At 43.7% G+C, this 16,197-nt stretch overlaps 1 protein-coding gene across 5 annotated transcripts in view; it reads left to right on the forward strand.

Moving 5' to 3' along the window:
* Positions 1-16,197, forward strand: part of CLASP1 (cytoplasmic linker associated protein 1) — a 1,618,163-nt gene that overhangs the window by 1,038,762 nt on the left and 563,204 nt on the right. For all 5 annotated transcript variants that reach the window (XM_078682066.1, XM_078682063.1, XM_078682065.1 and 2 more), the window contains one exon: positions 12,068-12,211. In XM_078682066.1, coding sequence (XP_078538192.1) covers positions 12,068-12,211 — 144 coding nt within the window. The remainder of the gene's footprint in view (positions 1-12,067; positions 12,212-16,197) is intronic.

Genomic DNA, 16,197 nt, shown 5'->3' on the forward strand with positions numbered 1-16,197 from the left:
AGGCACTGTCTGAAAAGCATTCACTGCCCACCCACCTACCCTGCCCCAATACACTAAAGCCTGTCTGGGGAGGTGATGGCACCTCCCTGGACAGGAAACCTAATGTCCAGGCCTCCCCTGCCGGAGTTATGTCCAGCAGCAGGAGGGCAGACTCGTGTCTGTGGAAGCAGCGTCCATTTTGTGGTGCTGGGGCTCTGATTAACTTTAACCGGGTTTACCAGTAACTACAGGTCTTCTCCCTCTAGAAGGGTGGCATACTACACCCCCCCCCTCTCACCCTCCCCCCCCAGAACTGGCAGGGGGTAGTATTCCAAAGTGTTTGACACCTACACGACATGTTTTGAGAAAGCCAAACCAAAGTTAGCATTAACCGCAAGGATTATAATGCACTTAAGAGTATATGGTGTGGCTATATCATAGAACTGCTATAAGGAGATGGTTCAGAAAGCTGCAGAGGGGCTCAGTTCATGCTAGGGCACCCTCTCACACAAAACCAAGCACTCTGCCTTCAGGACTGTCAAGGCCTGCCATAGGAGTGACGTATAGGTTGCTATGTGTCTGAGTAAGTGGTGCTTGCACCACCTTACCCAGGCTGAAGGTGCAGACCTGTGGTGTCCGTTTGGAAGGCTAACCAGGGGTGGCACAATACATGCTGCAGCCCATGGTAAGCCTCTGTGGTCCCTATTCCCTGGGTGGTACCATATACAGGGGCTCACAAGGGTTCCTCAGTAACCAATCTGGTATGTACCTAAACTACATGGTATCAATTTAGAGAGAGAACAGCTAGGCTTTGAGCCTGATTAGCAGGGCCACATCCATACTAAAGTTGAAAAACCAGTGAAGCACAGCAAAAAGTGGGGGTAACCATAGGAAGCAGACCATTCTCTCCTACAATATTCATTCTCGTAACATGTAACCTCTCAAGCAGCCATAAGAATAAAGGTATACGGAGTTAGTCAATGTGTCCATTTTCTTATGTGTCAGTTAAATGATGTAACACAGAGTATGGTTTAAACTCTTAAAGTAGAGTAACCACAATGTAAACTATTGTTTAGTATGTCTTTTTTATTAATTTCAGGATGTGTGGCTTTTCCTGACGAAGGCGTACTTTACGCCGAAATGCGCATCGAAGATTAAGTATTTTGCCACAGGATTGCTCTTTTTTAATAAAGTGTTTTTATATGAGAATACTGTAACAATCGATAAAGGAATAATGTACCTATATAGAATATGTTAGTTTTTGAACTTTGTGAAACTTGATATGCAAGAAAAAAACTTTTGTATTTTTTTAATTACTTTGTTGCTACAATCAGTTCTTTTAACTAGACACATACATTTAGAAATGTTCAATATATAATCATTGCCCAGGAAGTTATTTTTCACTGGATAATTTGAATAACGCCACAAATAAGTGGACCTCAGCTTGACGAGGCTTAGACAACCATATGAAGTCTCTAGAGTTAAACTCTGTAATTATTCAATGAACATTCATTGAGATAATCAACACAAGTACTAAAGTGCGGCTTTGCCCCAGATTGTTAAAGGAACTCTTGTCCAGTAGATAATAAGTCCAGTGTTATCACCAGTTAACTATTCAATTGATTGCTGCTTGAGTTAAAGCATATGATCTTAACTGCTTAAATATTGAAATTCTGTAACACTATTTCAGTAGTATTTCTCTTGAAGTCAGTGCTGACCTATATCCATACATCTGGCGAATCCTTTCAAGGTGTAACAGCAGTGAAAAAAAGTATTTGCTGATGACAGCATCCAAAGCATACAGATTTCTCATCGATCCAAAAAATCCACTTATAGAACACATGGGTCGATGGAGCATAAGCAGTATGTAACTCTTTGGAAAAAAGTGGATGGATCACAATAAGGTTAGACAGTTTTGCAGCTATTCAAATTCATTGATGAAAGTGGAGAATGCTGACCAGACTGGTCATAGGTCTTGGGATTTTTTCGAGCAGCCAGATAAGGGGCATACTTTAACACCAGCTTCTCCCACTGCCGTGTAGTTTCCACTTTTCAGTAGGAACTGTGCATTTGTTGGGCAACATGAACTTTGGGGTAGCGCCATACTGATTCCATGCACCCCCTCAGGATGTGTTGTCCAATAGGCCAGCTAGCTCACAGTGCTGCCATTAGCACCCCTAAACGTAGACAGGTAGTGAATGGCTTTGGCAACCACAGAAAATGACAACCCTGACCCCCTAGGAATCTTGGTAACAGATCTAGAACCCTTTTTCTCAGTCACTTGTGCTCTCTCTCTCTCTCTCTTGTAGAAATATACAAAGAATAAACAGAGGGGCATTTTTCAATATTTATTAAACCATTATGATTCTTGTATAGCATATATGTGCTGTAATGATTAATAGACAGAAACAGATAAGAGTAATTAGCAGTATAAGAACATTGAGTAGAAACAGTCAGTTCCACCATCTTGCTAAACAACGTATATATGAAAGCGTATAAAACAATATCTATAGAGCGTGCTCCTACGATGCCTTCCCTCACCTAAGTGTCTAGGGTATGGGTGGGTGTTATGCCAAAAATTCCCCTATTGGAGGATCCAACCACCTTTTCCTTAAGGGAAAGTAAGTAGGTCCCTGTCTTGGTCACAGGTTGCACATTCCTCCTCGCAGAAGGGTCAGGAAGCAGCTGGGCTGAGACATCAGAGTGTAGTTAACTCGAAATGCAAGCAAGTGCTACTCTATATAAACCTGATAATGATTGTTTATTCATAACAAAAAGCATCCTTGTTGCGAACCGAGACCTCAGTCTGACCGCCATTATTTATGTTCTATAGATATCTGTGTCACAGCATGGACGAATAATTTTGATTTGTACAGTGTATGCTCAGACCTTCTACAGTATGTTCAAGGTTTTGTGATAATGTTCTTGCAAAGTGGAATTTGTAAGCAAATGTAGTTTCATGGAAACTAATCCTGCACTGTCATGCACGCAAATCTGTGTGCCAAAAGTCAACATGTGAAGGAAAAGGCAACTTAGGAAAAACATTTACATGTAAAATGGCAGTGTTTCCCACTGGGCCTAACTGAGAGACATGACACCACCATGAATTAGCTCAGATTTATAATATGAGGAACTCGAAATCTGATGACAGAAGCTTCAGAAATAACAAACAATATACGTGTTATCAAGTTTGTGGTCTAATTTGGAAAAAACATCACTAGGTTAGAAAATGGCTCCAATATATCCTAGTCCATTCCCTCGACAGTAAGCTTTTAGTGAAAAGGCCTAGAAGAGTGTTGATTTGCGAAGCATAATATTTAATCTTTAAGGTGGAAAATGTGCAACCAAACACTCTTGGTAAAGAAAATGCCTGGGAAATAGTATCGAGCACTTCAGTCATACAGTGGGCTACTATACCAGAAATGCAGAAATAAAAAGCTAATATTGTATCACAATAACAAACTCCTGAGCAAAACTTTGGCATAGAGACAGTAGGACGAACGCTGTGGGTTTTAGGACCGCTTCCCACAGGTAGATATTAGATATAATCGCACTCAGTGTGGAGACTGAGGTGGGTCAGATCAAAGTCCGGAGTTTCTGGAAGGCAAAGAAAAAATTCCCCTAAATATATATAGTGTATTCTCTTGAGTGCAAGTCCATGGAGCTATTGTTTTCTTCAAGATTGAAAGAGGTTACCTACCATTCACCAGCTGTACCTAAAGCATGTAGCACAATTAGCATAATCCTCGTGGTATTGAAATATGTTACCCATATGTTCATAGTAAAGTTGTGTGAAGACTGTTACTCCTCACCTGAAGGAACACATAGCTAGATCAAGAGCAGCTTTGTTTTGCATTCAGAGGTATGCAGGTGTATTATCCCTAGTTTGAATTCAGCAAAAATGAAAGCAGCCTTCAGCACAAATGAAGCTCAGGGCTTTGGCGGTGTTGATTCTGTCTGAGCATGACAGTGCATGTGACCCATCATGTCTAATTTGAGAGCAGATGTTCAGATATTGAGCAGAATACCTCAAGTCACTGGAAAATGACTAACGGGATAACTTTCAATAGATTTGCATAGTCAGTAAAAACAAGAGAGCTATATCTAATGGCAGCTATGTTGTAACCACTAGACTCATGCCTAGTCTTATTAACCCCTTTGGAGCATCGGACGCACCAGTGCTCATGTGCGACGGACGGCCCCCGGCCGTCCTCGCACATGGCACAGGGAATTTCTCTGGTGCGGGCACCAGAGGGATTCTCCCCCTCCCCCCTCCACCACCCCCTCAACAGCCTCGGTAGCTGGGGAAGAGGGTGCCCAGCTCCCGAGGCTGCTCCCCTTGTTTTCTTTAAAATGATGATCAGCGCTCACGTCGCACTGATGTAATTTCAGTGAAACTGAAACTGAAATGAGCTCATTTCAGTTTCGCTTTCTACATTCACAGGGGGCTATCTCAGCCCCTTGAGCACGTAGAAAGACGGGAGGGGTATCACCGTAAAGGGGAGAATCTCCTCTTTCCAAAAGTAGTCACTTTGAAAAATGGCATACAATTCTCATGCTAGTATGGGTACCCACAGTTTCGGAAATGTGCAAAAAGCTACTGTTTCTAAACTCTATATTTTGTTCCAATTTCAGAAATACATAGGTGTCTTTCATCCCGATTTTTCACTGTATATATTTTCCTAAATAAATTGCTATATACCAGGTACATAATAAAATATCATTGCAAGACGCTACTCAGTTATTGGCTCTGGGTTTGCCGGGTTCTTGGTGAAACTACAAGTCCTATATATCCCCACAACCAGAAAGGTCCAGCGGATGTAACAGTATATTGCTTTCAAACATCTGTCATAATTAGTATCCAGCATCCCTAGTGTCATAACATGGGTTCATGTCAGTGACATTGTGCACAGAGCATTCTCAGATACCTCCAGCCAATTAAGAGCATGCCTTTTTGATGACGGAAGACCCAGGGCTTTCACTGAAATGTGAGTTGTTTTTTAGTATGTTAATTTCTACAAGAGTAAGGCAATGTGCTGTCAGATCATTGCAATAAGTTTGTGTTGCCGGTCAGTTTTGGACCCGATGTCTTACAATCCTGAGTTGTATGTATTTATGGATAATGTCCACCAGACATGTGGGCAAAATGTCCATACTGTGTTCTGCTTTACGCATATGGTCTTAAAGTCCATTCAACTTTGTACTAATAGAGAGTATAGGCGATTGAGAGGCATTGATTCTCTGTCCTGGACCTTGGCAAGGGCATGGCACGTGATGTTATGTTTCTTTGACGAGTACTCTCACATATTTATGTTACTTCAACATAGATTGGAAGAACCCGCTGAGGCTAATATTTCAGGTTTAAAAGACAACTTCTTGTTCATCATGATTCCCAAGGTCTCTTATTCTCCAGCAGAGTATACACAGGGAGGCTGGTTAGACGGGAGGCCAGAGGTTTCTAGGATTGACCCCGTTTCTGGTTACTGGATAAGGAAGCATTGTGTCCATTTCAGGGCTATCCTTGTTAAACCTGTGTAAGCATCCCACCTCTGTTTGTGTCTCACAAGGTTCCTTTGTTTGAGGCGGGGTGTCACAAGATGAATTGATAACATCGGAATGGAATGGAGGGGAATGTGACAGAACAACGAAAGCCTAATTACCGACGCCTTTTACAACAAAAGTATCACTACTACGCTGGCATTATCACACCAGTTTCTAGGTGGAATACTGTTATTATGCTGGCATATGCATAAGTATTCTATATACGTCATGCAGCTGTGTCCTACCCTACTGTTTAGTACTGTTATCTAATGCTCCCCAAACAATGACTTGGAGAACAAAAGACCTGCAAGAGAAGTGTCCGGGATTAGGAGGGTCCCATCCAGTTTCAGACTCCCAAACACAGAGTAAGAATAATAAATAAAAACAAACATTACATTGCATTCATGTAAATCGTAGCCTACATTTGCTTACAGATTGTTGTGGCATAACGGCGAGCGCAGCCTACTTTGAAGCTGGGGAACTAGGTTCTGGCCTCGGCGTGGGCTCAACATCCTGTGATTATGGGCAATGTGATGTCAATGGTGCTCAAGTAAAGCGCTCCAATACACTTGGGTGGAATATGTGCTATATAAAACTGTAAAAAGATATGTATACCTATCTACAACTCATGTGACTGGGCCACTGATTTACAGGCAAGAATGTATTTTTGGCCGTCATGGTACAGATCCAGTGTAGTAAACTACAACGGGAAATTTTCGTTGTAGTGACACGCGTTGCTAAACCTTTCATAGAAGTGCAGATTGCGGCATAATCAGAGGTGTAGTAATGACGCTGTTGTGGTTCCGCTTTCGTTGTAAAGACTATTTGTGATAAAGACTTAGGTAAAACTGACGTTTCCCACCGTGGTGGACTTTTTCATTTGAGTTTCAAGCCAGGAAAGCTATAGTGAGAGGATATAGGAAACGAAGATAGACTGATGAGGCTGCCTCCTCTATCAAAGTTCAGAGTAAATACTTGTGTCTGTACAGTTATTTGGGAGAGAAGAGTAGGCTCCCCAGCCTTCAGCATCTAGCAATGCAAAGCAGTCACTTAAACAAGCATTTACAATGCAATAGGTCTCGCAACTGCGAGTTTTGGAGCTATTGGCATTGTAAATGGCATTGCCTTTTGCCATTGTTATTTACAAGACCAAAAGCAACACCTATTGCTTTGCATAGCGTGGTGTCCATGAAGACGGCCCCGCGCTCATTAATGTAAAAAAAAGAAAGAAAAACAAGTATTCTTTGATGCAAAGCTATTTGCTGTAACACTGTTTATATAAGAGCAACTCCTCCATCAACCTGCACAGTCTATGGTGTTATACAGACGCAAATAAAAAATAATAGCATCAGAAAAAAATGCCAATTCTATACACGCTGACCGGACCCAGGGACTTAAAATGGGAGTTATCTCCTCGAATGTCGGCGGGGAGTGGGGACGTTAGCATGTGTTTACTGCTGTGAGAGAAACACAAAATACTCTTTCACATTTTGCCTTTAAAACATGCAAGAAAATCTTACAGCTGGGGAAACTCCATGCTTTTCATGGATGTGTGCAAATGACTCATTTACATTGCTGTGGGCCAAAATGAAAGGGAGTCGTTTAAACAGAGTTTGGTGGCTTTAAGGCACAATGGCACTTTCACAGAAGAGTGAAAGTGCCCCTGCTCAGCTGATCCGGTTGTATATGTGCTTCTTACACGTAGCAGCTTTACAAACCCACCTGGGAGGACAGCGCTTGACCTATGACCTTGACCTATGACCTTGTGACTCTGGCTCCTGAGCGGCTCTGTTGACCTGGTTCTCTGGCTCTACAAAAGCTCTGCTGACCTGGTTCTCTGGCTCTACAACAGCTCTGCTGACCTGGTTCTCAGGCTCTAGAGCAGCTCTGCTGACCTGGTTCTTTGGCTCTAAAGCAGCTCTGCTGACCTGGTTCTTTGGCTCTAAAGCAGCTCTGCTGACCTGGTTCTTTGGCTCTAAAGCAGCTCTGCTGACCTGGTTCTTTGGCTCTAAAGCAGCTCTGCTGACCTGGTTCTCTGGCTCTACAGCGGCTCTGCTGACCTGGTTCTCAGGCTCTACAATGGCTCTGCTGACCTGGTTGTCTGGCTCCAGAGCAGCTCTGCTGACCTGGTCCTCTGGCTCTACAATGGCTCTGCTGGTTCTCTGGCTCTACAGCAGCTCTGCTGCCCTAGTTATCTCCCTCTAAAGCAGCTTTGCTGACCTGGTTTCTCTGGCTCTAGAGCAGCTCTGCTGACCTGGTTCTCTGGCTCTAAAGCAGCTCTGTTGACCTGGTTCTCTGACTCTATAGCGGCTCTGTTGACCTGGTTCTCTGGATCTAAAGCAGCTCTTCTGACCTGGTTCTCTGGCTCTACAACGGCTCTGCTGACCTGCTTCTCAGGCTGTAGAGCAGCTCTGCTGACCTGGTTCTTTGGCTCTAAAGACGCTCTTCTGACCTGGTTCTCTGGCTCTACGGCGGCTCTGCTGACCTGGTTCTCTGGCTCTACAATGGTTCTGCTGACCTGGCTCTCTGGCTCTACAGCTGCTCTGCTGACCTGGTTCTCTGGCTCTGCTGACCTGGTTTTCTGGCTCTACAACGGCTCTGCTGACCAGGTTCTCTGGCTCTAAAGCAGCTGTACTGACCTGGTTCTCGGCTCTACAGCGGCTCTGTTGGCCTGGTTCTCTGGCTCTAAAGCAGTTGTACTGACCTGGTTCTCGGCTCTACAGCGGCTCTGTTGGCCTGTTTCTCTTGCTCTAGAGCAGCTTTGCTGACCTGGTTGACCTGGTTCTCCGGCTCTAGAGCAGCTCTGCTGACCTGGTTCTCTGGCGCTAGAGCAGCTCTGCTAACCTAGTTCTCTGGCTCTAGAGCAGCTCTGCTGAACTGGTTCTCTGGTTTACAGCGGCTCTGCTGACCTGGTTCTCTGGCTCTAGAGCAGGTCTGCTGACCTGGTTCCCTGCTCTAAAACGGCTATGCTGACCTGGTTCTCTGGCTCTAGAACCTCTCTGCTGACCTGGTTCTCTGGCTCTAGTGCAGCTCTGCTGACCTGGTTCTCTTGCTCTAGCGCAGCTCTGGGGACGTCGTTCTTTGGCTTTGAAGCAGCTCTGCTGACCTGGTTCTCTGGCTCTAGAGCAGCTCTGCTGACCTGGTTCTTTGGCTTTGAAGCAGCTCTGCTGGCCTGGTTCTCTGGCTCCAGAGCGGCTCTTCTGATTTGGTTCTCTGGCTCTCTAGCAGCTCTGCTGACCTGGTTCTCTGGCTCTACAACTGCTCTGCTGACCTGGTTCTCTGGCTCTAAAGCAGCTCTGCTGACCTGGTTCTCTGGCTCTACAGCGGCTCTGCTGACCTGGTTCTCTGGCTCTACAGCAGCTCTGCTGAACTGGTTCTCTGGCTCTAGAGCAGCTCTGCTGACCTGGTTCTCTGCCTCTAGAGCAGCTCTGCTGACCTGGTTCTCTGCCTCTAGAGCAGCTCTGCTGACGTGGTTCTAAGTTTATACTAAAATGGCTGATAGAAACGCAGGTGTGCAAGTAGAATTTTGATGGGAATCATGTACAAAATACTAATAAAAAGCATTTGGTAAAAAAAAATGTGGGTCCGAACTTTATGGCAGGAAGGTATACATGAAATGTAAAAGTCAGATAGGCGGTGTGTGTCAATAATTTCATTTGGTTTCGATTTACGGACCTCATAGCGAGCATTCAATGTCTCATGAAGATGCATGAGAAAGCAAAAACTGCCTTGGCAGGAGTTCTGAGCAAAATGCTTAACTACCTTTTCTCAGCTTGCTGCATCTTAAAATATGACAATCCTGTAGACTGATGACAATACGCAAATTTGAATCTGGCTTGGGCTCTGTATAGATTGGGGTCTGCACGCTTTTTGTACTGAGAGCTACTGATATTAAATAAAACGCATTGAGAGCTACTAATATTCGAATTGTATAATCTCCATTGTTTTACTTATATTTAATTCAACCAAAGAGAAACCGGTTGTAGGTGCGAGATTGCTTTGCACGAAAATATCTAATCCCCTGATACCCATCACACTTCTCCTGCTGGGGTGGTAATCACCATGTCGACGAGACACAAACCTACAACGGGTGCATAACACTCCTCCTGTTGGGGGGGGGGGGATCACCATGTCGACGAGACACAAACCTACATCAGGTGCATCACACTCCTCCTGTTGTGGGGCGGGGCGAGGGGGGAGAATCCCCATGTCAACGGGACACAAACCTACAACCGGGGCACACCGTTTTTTTTTTTTGGCTCACCCTATCTGCTCCTCTTTCCTCTTTCCCATGAGGCACAGGGTCAGACTGATTTGCATATGGCCATGTCTGAACTGGGGTGGCAGAGTGGCCTAAATAACGGTGATGGATTAAACCCAGATCTTTTGACTGGGTGTGAGTGTTTGATTGGTTCAGATGCTCCGTCCATCACCACCCCCTTTTGTACTGCTTTGTTCGCCATAAGTTGGCAGGGTATGCTCAGACATGAGTCCCTTGCTCACTTTGCCACTGGATTCAAGCAAGCCTGGCTGAAGACGGCTGTAATGCCAGAAACCGGTCCTAGGAAGCTTGTTTCCGGTCCAGGGAAGGCATGGCTTGGCAGTTCGGGCTCGACTGTTCCCATGAGGCACAGGGTCAGACTGATTTGCATATGGCCATGTCTTAACTGGGGTGGCAGAGTGGGCTAGATAACGGTGATGAATTAAACCCAGATATTTTGACTGGGTGTGAGTGTTTGATTGGTTCAGATGCTCCGTCCATCACCACCCCCTTTTGTACCTCTTTCAAAGCCAGCACAGCATGGTTCCTCCCCGCCCCCACAGTGCTCTGCTGACGAAAGCACACGGCCCGCTGCAAAGGCTCTCGCTGAATCCTCCTCACCGACATTCAGCTTCTAGGCACAAGCGCATAGAAGGCTGCTGTCTGCGCCTCACGTATCAGTCTAACCTATTCCATCGGTCTGTCACAAGTGGGAATGTGTATATCGACCAGTGTGGTGTCTTTGCGTCACTGACTCCCTTTCTTTGCTTTTACGTTACTACCTCGAGTGTCGGTACTTAGGTCTGCCCCGTTCGTCTACGTACGCCATTTGTTCCTGGCATGCATTCTCAGACTTTGTGTTGGGCTGGCTTCTCGGACAAACTGGCACTGACAGATGGCCTCGGCCAGCATGAAACGGTCATGTGGGGTATTTTTGGTAGGCTTCCTCTCAGGGGCAGGCCAGAGGACCATAAGAACAGTCCGTAGAAAAACGTTCGAAAATAGGCAAACGGACAGAGTGATCACGATAGGAAAGAAACCATTTCTTGACATTTCTGTCGTAAAATCAGTAAACGTGTTTTTTAAAAACTGTAACGTGACTGCATCATGGTGCAATATGTGCATGCATCGTGATCTAAAACAAGTTATGTGTGCTCCAAGCTGGAAGGGGGTGGGGCTCAAGTAGAGGCTCCCTGAGCGGAGGTGTGCTCCGAGAGGGGTGGGGGGCTCAAGTAAGGAGAGGCTACCCGTGCAAAACACACAGTCTGCCGGGATCCCCCTGTCCTCCCCGTGCGCCTCTGTGCTCCGTGCCTGCTTCAGGGCTGTACTGAGGAATTTATTTTCTTATCTGCTTGTTAAAATAAATAAGCAGATAAGAAAAGTCTTCACGACATGCCACAAACCAGGCCATGCTGTCCAGAGGGGTTGTCCAAAAAACGGACAGGGTGGCACCCAAAAACACTGCTTTCCATTGGGGAGCCAGTGTTTACCATAAACGCCGACGCTACCCAATAGAAAGGAGAGGCGGGGCTTAGAGTCCCCTTTAGAAAAATGTTTCTTACAATATCGCTCGCAAGGCAGGGCAGCTTCGCTGCCATGCCCACGCTAGACCTAAAAAGGTACTGCTCGTGGGAGAGGGATGTTGAGAGACTAAGACATTTTTGTAAGGCTTATAAGGGTCACAAGATAAGGTTTATAAGGGTCACAAGATGAGATTAGGTAGCTATTTTTTACGTGAACATTGATGCATTATAATTTATAGAGTTGCTTCTGAGCTAAAATTATAGAGATTAATACGATACAGATTGTTGAGGGTGTTGTAAAAGCAAGAGTGAAACTATGTATTTGTTAGAGATTCAGAAATTACAGAAGGCTGAGAAAACGGTAGACTTATGCTGACAATTATTTTATGCTGGCAATTATTTTGGGTTTAGCATTTTCTATGAAATCATGACCTGCCTTTAGCAGTGGTAAATCAGCCAAAAGTAACACGAGTTCCTTCTCTCAACATTATTCGACCTGCAGATAAAATGAAACGAGACTAAATGAAAGCACATTAATTGAGGTAAATATGCACATCAACTCTAAAAGGTAATTTAGTTGGCAGATATCTGGCATTTTGAACCCTTTTCTAATTGATTTACTCAAAGTAAACATGCCAACTCCACAAATAGGTGCTGTTGTCTGCTGAAACCCTTGCATGCCTGCCGTACAACTTATTCCTTGAGTATCAGAGCTGCTGCTGCTCCATACACCTTTTGAGGTTACCCTGCTTTAATCTTTCAGGTAAAAGTTGCGATTCTGAAATACATCGAGTCTCTGGCCAGGCAGATGGACCCAACGGACTTTGTGAGTTCCAGTGAGACCAGATTAGCTGTTTCCAAAATTATAACGTGGACAACCGAGCCAAAGAGCTCAGATGTGAGAAAGGTAAGGTTCCATGTGTGGATGGCCTTTGCAAATGGGTCTGAGGGGAGGAAGTCTATATGTTTGGAAGTCTTTGGAATCATTGCTGTATATAGTGAGACCACCTCACTCCATTTCATCAAACACTCTGTTCTTGGGGTTTTTGCTTCCAAATCATTTATATAACCGGTATGTTTGCATAATTCGTTGAAGTAAAGCAAACAATGACACCGCATCCAAAATGTTTACGTTTGTTACTCAAAGTCCCAGCACTGGAAACCGTGTTGGTGGTGACTTGGTGAGGTGGCAAACCTATTATTATAGGGTGCGCCCAATGAGTAAATGACACCTTGGTTGGGATGAACCTGCTTCTAAAGTTGCACTGTGCTGTTTTTTTTGTCATACTGTAATACAAATACTATTCCACATTTTCTAGATTTGCATTTATTTGTCAATGCAATCGCCCTTTTTGCATCCTCTCTTAACCCTTTGCGTGCTGGTGACGGAACCACTCTGTCACCAGCCACGAATGCGCTGTGCTAATGACGGAGTGGTTCCGTCACGGCCCTGCCGCCGTGACTGCCCAGCATCAATCCCGCGCCTGGGCTGAGCGTTCTATTGAGCGGGCGGGGCCGTGACTAAACCACTCCGTCACAAGCACAGCCTGCCCGTGGCTCGTGACGGAGTGGTTCCGTCACGAGCATGGCAGCGCCGCGCGGCCCCCTTTACCCACCCAGCGCCGCGGCGGAATTACCGCCGCTGCCAAGGGGTTAATTGTCTTGTGTTTTGGTGACACATTTGTGCTAAAGGAGAGCTGTTTGGTTTAATATATAGAGTTTGGCCTATTGATCTTGCTTATAGAAGATGCCTTTAGACGCCATTCGCCAGTAACATGATCACATAGATCACAAAATAACTTTTGACGGTGGATCAGCTTCCAGTTCAGTCACTGAGATTAGAAAGTCAATGTTGTTTTCACAATACAGAAGACCACGTCAGCTCTAGTTTAAGAATGTGAGCAGGATTCATGTTATGAGGCAATGCTGACATTTGCAAAATAAAGGAAGAATTAGTTTGAAAAGAAACTTGGATGCTTTTATAATAGAAATGGGTAGCTGTAGTTAGGAAGGTGAATGCAGTGAAGAAAAAAGAAATTACCCTAGTAGCTAGGTAAAAAGATAGCAGTTAGTGAATTGAAAAAATGCAGAGTGAAATGGTAGTTAGTGAGATTTGTAAATGATGGCTAAAGAGAAATATAATCGTTCTTTTAAAAAGCAGGTGAACAAAGTAATTAATGAAAGATATAGGTGTTAGACATATTTATGGAGCAGGCTAGTGCAGTGCATCCCAAACATTTTAGAACCACGAGTCAGTTTTTAGAAAAAAAACATTTTTCGCGACCCCACATAGTTTTAATGAACATGAGGCCTGTGTTTTTTTAATGTAACTACTACATTTACACAGACATACAGTGTAAATGATGTAATTATATTGTGCACAAATGATAATGTGTGGAAATCTGGTTTTAGTGAATATTTATTATTTGTTCATTAAGTAAAGTGTGATTCATTTTGATTTTATTAAAATCTTTGTTTTGAGCACACTTCAGAATTACTAAAAAAAGTGCTTAATTTTTGCTTTTGTAACTGTGCTTCAAAAAATAAGATCCTACACACACGACATGTAGCCCAAGAACATTGCTACATAATTCACTTTACTTTTATTTGACTACAAAGCGAGAGGAGTTTGTAAACACCAGTCCCCATGTTAAAATCAAAATTAAGCAGCAGTTTGTCGGAAGACATTGCCTGACATTTGACCTCTGTCTTTGAAGCACAGCATATGTGACCAGGTAAATGCAGAATTTAAAGACATGTTTAGTTATTGCTTGGACTTTACGATCCACCAAAAATTGGTTCGCAACACACAGTTTGGGAAAAACTGGGCTACTGAATGGTGAAGATGGGGAATATTTTAAGAAAGTGCTCTTGGCTTGAAGGTACTGTTTAGCCATTGCAGTATAGGACAGGCTAAGAGATAGTGCTATTATATAAAGAGTATATAAAATTTTGATAATGCAGACTGTTTCGATTGTGGTTTGTGAAGCTGATAACAGGCAATGTATGAGGAAGAGTTTTGGTGGCTTGGATGCATCATTGATGGCTTTGAGCAGCAAGGCAGAGGTTATGATTCTTAGGGAAGATGATTCAGGAAGGGGCTGGTTAGTGGAAGTTAGGGAAAGGATTACTTGGTGGTATGCAACCTAGTTGCATGGTATTGGGGCATGGGGGGTAGATTTTGGTGTTTTAACAATGGGTTTATTACATACTTAGTAAATGATCTGGAAAGAATTTTGATGGCAACGAGACAGGCTAAAGTTGATTGAAAAGGTTAATGATTATAACTGTCCGTGTGGAGCTTTGCAGCTGCAGATATTTGTTTCAAAGTGCTCTACAAAGCTGTTACTTTTGATCAGTTTAATGCTACTCAAATGGTTGACTTCAGCATTCAGAACTTGGCTTACTGAGTTGTCTTGATAGTGGTTGCAGAGTGAATTAGCTGATAGTTATTCTTGATTCTTAAAGGTAGTACTGCTTAGCGAAGAAGGCATGGGGGGTTTGAATTTGATGTGGGGGCAGTGTAGTAAGTTAGCTAATGGTGGTTAATGGATTGAGCTAGTTAGTAATGTAATGTGTATACTTGTAAAGCGCACTAGTAGTCAGAGAAAGAATAAAGTTGTTGTGGTAGTGAGTATAGTAGGCAGTTGTAGTTGGTAATGAGGCTAGTTAGGGCTAAGTGATGCTGGTTTTGTAAAGGAATTAGCGATGACGGGGTTTATCAAAGGAATCAAGGCTATTGCAAAGGAAAATTATTAGTGATTGTTTAGGAAAAGGAGTAGATTCAAACAGTTGCCATAGGGATCGTATTACATTGAATTGCATGAAATTATGTAGGGAAGGAAACTGGTAGTGATTATTGAAGTGGTCATTTTTTTAAGGTTCCAGAGGGTGTTAGTGTTACTTATAAAAGCATCATGGTGTCAGTGATTTCAGAAATGGTAGTGTTCTGGTTTGGGAACTTGGAAGGTAATGTGATGAGAGGAAGGTGTTCTTTACCATTTATAGTTTGGAAGTATGGCTGTGGTGAAAGAGCTAGGTTGGAGATATTTTAAGAAATAAATGTGATTGTAGCAATTTTGAAAGCAGCCAGGTCTGGGTGTTTAAGGGAAAGTTGACTGCTGGCAGGTAGAGAATGGATTGACGGCCAGTAGTTCAGTAGGCAGTGGATGGTATTGATGTTGTAAAAGAAGTCATGTGTTGTTGGCTTGACAAAGCCATGAGGATTGGGGTTGGTTGGAAAGTTGTGTGTATGATTGAGGGTGCAGTTTGGTGGAAGGAGGTTGGTAGTATTTAGGAAAGAGGTACGTACGTTTAGTGCCAGACAAATGAGAAGTGAAGGTGTGGGATGGAAAGGGAAGAAAGTCACAGAAAATACTACCTTAAATGCTGCCATCATATATTGAAATGAGATTGATAGATCATTTAGTATATCATTTCTACCCCAGTACCTACAGGAAATTGACAATGGTTTGACTTTAGAGTGCTCTCAACTGAATTACACTTTTTGACAGCAAAGGCCCCAGAGATCCGCTAGGCAATGCAAGGGGTGTTGTGTACCAATGTGCAGCCACGTAGCTCAGCTCTCACCTTTTTGCTTCCAAGCAAATGAGATGATCAGGATGAGAGCGATTCAGATCCAGTACTCTTAACAATTTGATGACAGTTTCTCAAAAGAAAATGTGTTATTCTATATCTTCTTTAGTTAGGTCTAGTTGAATTCTTCACTTCCAAGGGGCTGTCTTTTTGTGTGTTTGGATTCTTAAGCCTACATCTCTGACTCGATTATGGAGCCCAAATTGACAAACTGATTATATGTGGGCTTTAATTATAGAAGGCGTTGCCTCGGAAAATAGCCTGTGTAAAGTAGGGGTGTGCAAAACTTGAATACTT

The sequence above is a fragment of the Lissotriton helveticus genome, chromosome 3_1 (genome assembly GCF_964261635.1).
Source record: "Lissotriton helveticus chromosome 3_1, aLisHel1.1, whole genome shotgun sequence".
Lineage (NCBI taxonomy): Eukaryota > Metazoa > Chordata > Amphibia > Caudata > Salamandridae > Lissotriton > Lissotriton helveticus.